This window comes from Acyrthosiphon pisum, chromosome A2 (genome assembly GCF_005508785.2).
Source record: "Acyrthosiphon pisum isolate AL4f chromosome A2, pea_aphid_22Mar2018_4r6ur, whole genome shotgun sequence".
NCBI classification, from domain to species: Eukaryota; Metazoa; Arthropoda; class Insecta; order Hemiptera; family Aphididae; genus Acyrthosiphon; species Acyrthosiphon pisum.
In genome coordinates, this window is record NC_042495.1 from 58,445,117 (window position 1) to 58,452,628 (window position 7,512).

At 30.9% G+C, this 7,512-nt stretch overlaps 1 protein-coding gene across 1 annotated transcript in view; it reads left to right on the forward strand.

Moving 5' to 3' along the window:
* The window catches only part of LOC100167844 (ras-interacting protein RIP3), a 55,672-nt gene that overhangs the window by 31,324 nt on the left and 16,836 nt on the right, over positions 1 to 7,512 (forward strand). Inside the window, 2 exon segments of the mRNA XM_008181076.3 lie at positions 4,263 to 5,006; positions 5,008 to 5,154. Of these exon segments, the coding sequence (XP_008179298.3) occupies positions 4,263 to 5,006; positions 5,008 to 5,154 (891 nt within the window).

The following is a 7,512-nucleotide window of genomic DNA, read 5'->3' on the forward strand; positions in this document are numbered from 1 at the left end:
AAAAAATTATGATTGTTTAACTGTTTTTGGGTGTAACTTGCTACAATGTTCAATAATTTGATTTGGTGCTAGCTTGTACCTGATCTGCCCAAATAACCAATAATAAATAAATACTAATTTCTACTGTAGACTGTAACCAATGGCAACTATTTAAAAAATAAATAAAAATAAAATTTCCAATTTCCATCGTGAACCTCAAAATCCCTGTTTGAGCACCTCTTTTAAAATGCAAATTTCAACAAATCCTTTCTTAGTGCCCGATGAAATTATTATAAAAATCTATCCTCGAAATTTCAAGTCGATTACTCAAATAGGTTCGGCTCTGCGTTGATTATTGGTAAAGTACACTTTCCTTTATATAGATAAGCGTTTACCTTTTTTTTAAATGCTAAAACAATTTTTTACTGCTTATTTGATTTCACTGTGATTATTTAGTATTTTGTTGATACATATACCTACGGTTTTATTTTACGTATATGAATTTCATTAAAAATATATTTCCAACAAAAGTAGAAAAATTAAACGGGAATTATGATTTACATAACTTGTATGTTAAATTTTGTAGTTAGGCGTCAGCTAATCCGTGAGAAACTTTTGGTCCAGAATTTAATTTAGTGTATGGAAAATAAAAAAATTATATAAATGAGTACCTACATTTATTGTCTATCTAGTAACTACTAATAAAAAATCGTCAAAGATAAATATAGATTAATTTCTTTCCACAACAATATGTGTAAACTTACATATTAAGTTAGGACACCACACTCAACGAACGTGTTAAATTTTTGGTTTGTAAACGCATTCTAATACAACGAAATTAATTAAAATTACATACAAATTTTTTTTTTTTGTTACATTAATTTATTATACAATCTGTAAATTTATTTTTTTAACAATGAGAATAAGCGCTGTGAGATTTGATGGATTTGTAGGCTTGAGAGAAAAATCCATCCAGTGATGGAACTTCATGACTAATTTAACATACACAATTTAAAAATAATTTTGGAAACTTTTTTATTTCTGTGCCTACCTATTTTTAACGTTGGCTATGGATCTATTAAACACTCATAGTTTGATATATTTTAATAGGTACTGCATGTTAGTATGAATTTACTTAGAAGTTTGAATAGAAGTAAAGAACCGTTGTAAAATCTTAATACAAAAAATTATAACTATATAATTATATTCTTGTTGCTGGTAACTGACTGACAGACGGGCATAACAGTGAATGGGGATATAATGTTCCAAAATCCAAACTAATGTTTAGAAAGAAACCTAAAATGAACGAAATTGTTAATTATCTGCAGTATAACCTAAATAATACTTAAAGTCGCAAAATTAGTTACAAAGTGACTCATGATAATATACTTATAATAGTAATATAAATATATAATCAATAATTATTATGAACATTTCACTTGTCTTGTAACACCGAACATGTCTGCAAAATAATAATGATTTTTCACAGTTTTGATGATATTCCTATTATTGTATAATATTTCTTATACATAACTACCTACTTATAATTTTTTTTTCAAATATTTGTAATTCTCATCAGTGGAGCGTAGTTTTGATACCTTGAGTACCTATAGATTACTGATTACGAGTAGGAACAGTCTTACTTGTTCTTGTCTTATTGGTAATAATTACTAAATAAAGATGCTCGATAAATTTCACGTTGACGATATTCCTAACATCAAAATTAGTGAAAAATGTGCTTTATATAACATACATTGTACATTTATATAGATGATAGTTGATACAGTAAATATTAAATGAAGAACGAATTAAGTGATTTTTATTTAGATGTTTTTATTTTATGTATTATATACACTGTACATTAGCACCTAATAGTGTAAAGTGATGTGAATAATTTACTGGATGGCACTGTACCTATTCCTTTTAGGTATCAGTCATCACTCATCAGACATCAGTACTTTTAGAAATGAGTGTATTATACAATTTAAATAAGATAATATTGTATCACTTTGAAGGGAATATCCATTATGATGATTTAATATAATACCATTTATAATTATGACAAACGCACTCGGCTCACTTAATTTGAAAAAACCTATCTCGACATGAATCATGAAATATAAATACTTTCTATTTTACGATCCGGTTTATACAATCACTCATTATTTCCAAAACTTTTAAATTTTTTTTAAAATATTAGTTTTACAATAATATAATATTATGAGATGTCATTGCAAAACAATATTTTTGAAAATAAAAAAGATATTTTCTAAACATTTTTGTCGTTATTATTTTACATGTGTGACAATATAATATATATTTTTATATTTTATATTCCTAAACAAAATAGTTTTCAGAGTACTTCGATACAATCTAATTTAGAACTATTAGTTATAATTAGGTTTAAGTATTTAAAATTTAAATGAGTGGTATAGTGGACCAATAGTATACGGAGTGATTACCTATCCATGTGACCATGTGCCGAATTCTAAACGAACAAAACGGTACACACAATCAATTATTGACATATTACCATCCATAGAATTGTATTAATAGGTTCCAATATTATAATCATATAATAGTCTAAATTGTTATTAAATTAGTTACATAGTTGTATAATATATTAATATATTTATTAGTATAATATGACTAAAAAGTAAAAGCTATTTAAAACCATTTATTTACACGATTCCACAGCATTTATGTAAAAGACGTGTATAGGAAGGGGAATTCCGCAACGAACAGTGGTACAGTAAGTTTAAGTCGTAAACTCGTAACGATCGCACACGTTCAAATATTACAAGGCGGAAAACTACTTTGTAATCAAAATTAAACTTGAAAAACGTATATCCGACACGTGCAGTCCAGGGATCATGGTCACATTTTCCGAGAATTTCATATTATCAATCATATAATCGAATCTCTTGCATCGTATTCCAAATCCGTTTTCGGTCGTTTGCTAGGCTAGAAAAAAATAATAAATTCTCAAATGTATTCCAATATCGATGATTTCGTTCCGTGTAACCCACCACGCATTATACAAAACTATCAATGTATCATCTTAATTTTGTACGTGTGTCTGTGTGTTTTTACTTTTCAATTTATTATGTTGGCCGTTCAGTTTGTTGTGCAACACGGACCTATAATGCCGCCACAGTGACGCATATGTCTACACTGTACATATTATATTGTGAGAATACGTCCTGCAGAAATACGTTTAAATATGTAAGATAAAATAATGTACAAACTCAACTGAGAAAAAAAATTATTTTAAGTTAAATAATGATTTCACCATTTCCAATTATAAACTTGCATCAGATTAACATTAATCTGTCCACCCAATCGTATGGAACATTTTATATTGTGGGTTTCATATAATAATATATCTTATATTATAATATAAAACAAATATGTAGTTACAAGCATATACTTTGTACGTAAAGAAAATTCATGAAATTCATAAAAATCAATAAATTAATTTCATTCTACTAATCAATGTTGTGATACACCTGATATTTGCACCAAATTAGTTTTTACAACGTGGATATACCTATTATCATTATAATATTATAATATATTTTGTATATTAAACAAATATATATATATATATTTTCAAATACATTAAATGTTATTTAATAAGTAGGTAACTTTTAAATAATACAATGTAATACACTATTTCATTCAGTAGGTAGAACACGTCATATTTTTTAGTTTTTATGGCTTAAAATAATATGATATGATATAAATATTAAATATACTTTTATAATTTTTTGATTTTATACTGCGAGCAAAATAATAAATATGCACAAATGCACAATAATAACAGCTGAATATTGACAATTGTCTATCTAATTGAATTACAAACGTCACATCACTACCTTTACGTTTACAATTATTCCACATGACGGCCACAGGTATTCGACACGAAAAAATAAAAATGAAATTTGCAAGCAATGATTGTTTATTCCAAACACGTCTAGAATAGTTTTCATTTTTTTAAATTTAAATTTAAATTTCTACAAAACCCCGTCTGGTAACAGGTGACGACACTGACGGTGATTAACATTGTGAAAAAAAAATGTCGTTAAAAATGTATGTGGCGCCTTTGCGTGTATATTTGTATAATTAAAACATTTTCCTAGGTCGTTAAAAAAAAGTCCTTCTCATTTTTATAACCTAGCCCATGCGTGTACGCGATAATTACTTTTTCGCTTCACTATAATATTGTAAGAATATTATATAATATTGTAACACGAAAACCTTTTCGTTTTATTTTTCCGCAGACGACCGCTGCAGCCAACAATGACAATCAAGACAGATCGGCTTACGCCAAGATGAACGGCAAGTCTGCTGTTGGCGTCGTCACGGTTCCGCCTTTCCGGCCACTCATGGCCGCGGCCAACAACATGGTACGCAATGTCAGACTGGCCGCTCAACAACAGCAACAGCAACAGCAACAACAACAACAACAGCGACTGCTGCAACAACAACCACAACAACTACAACAACCGAAACAGCAACAGCAACAACAGCACTTGTTGAAGCCACTACCCGTGCCAGCGTTCGCCGCCCTGCCAGAGTCCATAGCCAAAGTCGCAGTGGAGCCAGCGCAACCTTCGCCGTTCGCCGGTGGTCATCGGCAATCACCGATGGCTTCTGTGGTGAAGCCGATGGTCGGCCGACTGTCCGTGCCGCAGATGATGCAACCTGTTGTGCCAGTCGCTTTGATACAAGCGCAACGACAGACGATGCCTTCAACAGTTTTTATGACTCCATCGCAGCAGCAGCAGCAGCCAATGTTTATGTCACAGCAGCCGCAACAACCGCAGACGATGATCATGTCACAGCAACCGCAGCAACAGAAACAGATTATGGGGATAATGTTGCAGCAGCCCCCAGCAACAGCCAACGGTGATAATGTCTCAGCAGCCACAGCAACAGCCGACGGTGTTAATGTCACAGCAGCCGCAGCAACAGCCGACGGTGGTCATGTCACAGCAGCCGCAGCAACAGCCGACGGTGGTCATGTCACAGCAGCCGCAGCAACAGCCGACGGTGGTCATGCCACAGCAGCCGCAGCAGTCGCAGCAGCAGCAGCAGCAGCAGCAGCAACAGCAACTATCGCCAGTGTACTATCACAACGCCATGCAGCAAGCGGCCAACAGGCGTTTCAACGTAAGTGTGCAGCATATTAGCATCATAAGTGGAAATCCGTTAGAATTTCAGTGTTGGGGTCTAACATTTTTAACATAAATGTGACTATGTGAGTGGGAGGAGGTGGGCTTTGATCCCATACAACTAAAAATCTGTATATTTTAGGGAGGGTTAGTGGGATTTTTGGGGGGCTAAGCCACCTCAAGCCTTTCTCGATTTCCGCCAAAGGCTTTACAATTTATAGGTATAATCAGTTATTTTTACTGTTTAAAGCATAAAGGTACCTTGTACACACGTTTGCGCAATGACAATAGTACAGCAAGTTATTCAAAAATGACGTCTAAAAGCCATTAACCTCAATTCCTGCATTTGGTACAGAAACGCAGAAACAGTTATCAACAATAATATTTTATTTACAGTATTATAATATTATGCGTGTGAAACAGAAAATAGCGAAGTTGTATGTACCTAATTAGTATTTACGAATATTCAAATAGGTAACATAATAATATAACCATATCGTATATTGGCAACATCCATTTATCTGCAGTATATAACTACTGCATTATCTGCAGAACTGGCATTGTAAATAATTTTATATTGCCTAATAGTCTAATGTGTACGCACTACGCGCACCAGTAATAAATTAACCTTTGTCCGCCAATGATGATACTGAATAATAAAATACGATGTATGCCTACATTATACTTTTATACTGCTCTCTAGTCATCGCCATTTAGTTTTGACAATTATTAAACAGTTAGTTTTTGTGGAGTTATAAAGAGGTGAGGAATAAAACTTAGGGTGTCTAAACACTTAGTTGAGCAAATATCTTTGTTTCCACTATATTATACGAAGAACGTACGTCACATCTCGTGTTGGAATAACCGCTGAAATAACATGCACTAAATCGATTGAGTTTTTTATTATTTTTAAATCTTATATATAATAGGGTATACCTTTATTTATAAGTTACCTTCATTTCAAAACGTTAATAGATACGTGTTTCATTTATTTTTCAAACAATTGGCTTATATAAAATATCAATTTCACGTTTTTCGAACTTTGAAAGTTCACAGGCCACATCCATTAATGTATTATTATAATAAATTGTATAATTAAATATTATAGGTAGGTACTTATATTTTATGCATTTTTAATTTTCCTCGTTTCTTTGTTTATAATGTGCTTATACATTACCAAAACTACCAAGGTATATTTGATTTCATACATTAACTTTCAGTTATAATCGCCTTGTATACATATATCAACATAATACATTCTAAATTGAGTGCTTTAGTAGGTATAAAATATAATAATATGTAGGTATTACTAAAGTAAAGTTAATTGAAAAAAGTATTTGAATAAAATGCCCCGTGTGTTACCACGAAATAAAGATCCATTATCTTTAATGTGTCCTACATAGTACATATTATAATTAATCTATAATATTATGGATTTATTATAAGACGTAGGTGCCAATGTAATATAGTGTAAGCTTACTGTAACATGCGTTTTTTAATAATTTTTACTATAATATAAGCATTAAATCTATTTATACAATTGTAATTAGTATAAATTAGTTTTTATAATGAACCTTTTAGTAAATAGATACCTAGTTACCCACTGAATAATCCTATAGAAAATGTAAATAATAAAACTGTGATTCAGTAATATTAATTAAAATTCATATTAGATAATTTAATATAATATTATAATAATAATTGATTTTATTATTTCTGTTGTAATAATATGAAATTTTGTTACATTTATTAATGTATTAATAATTTTGGCGTAGATTTGACGGGTGTATAATTTTTCCGAAGATACAAGATTCTAGTCATATTGCTTTGCTTATTGAAATTTAGAAAATACGTAACAATTTATTATCCTATTTGTTGAATTTGTTCAAATTCTTCAATTATATTATAATATGTAAAAATTATATTTTACGATGGATCGTATTTCTGCGATTACTCTCGGTATGTTACGCGTATTCTATCTAATTTTAGATTCTGAGCGAAGGGATGATTATATTTATTTTAAAACGATGTGTTTTTTTTATTTTTTTATTTTATATTTGTGTCTGTCGTCACCGTTTGGGGCAGTAAAACTGCGTTGATTTCCTTCAACAGTATCTTGTTGGATGGGAATGTGAATCTAGTTGGTGCATTTGGGAGGTCAAAATTTAAAATTCCCAACAGTTTTTAAAAGCACCGGGAAAAACAACATAGAAATTAATAGGACGCTACACCAATATGTGTTGTATCCGTCTTATAAAATATGTACAATTTTTCAAAAAGTGTTTTGCGTGGGAAAGAACCGAGAAGCTAACAATCATAACTAAGAAACGAAATTTGCACCACATAAAAAGGAGAA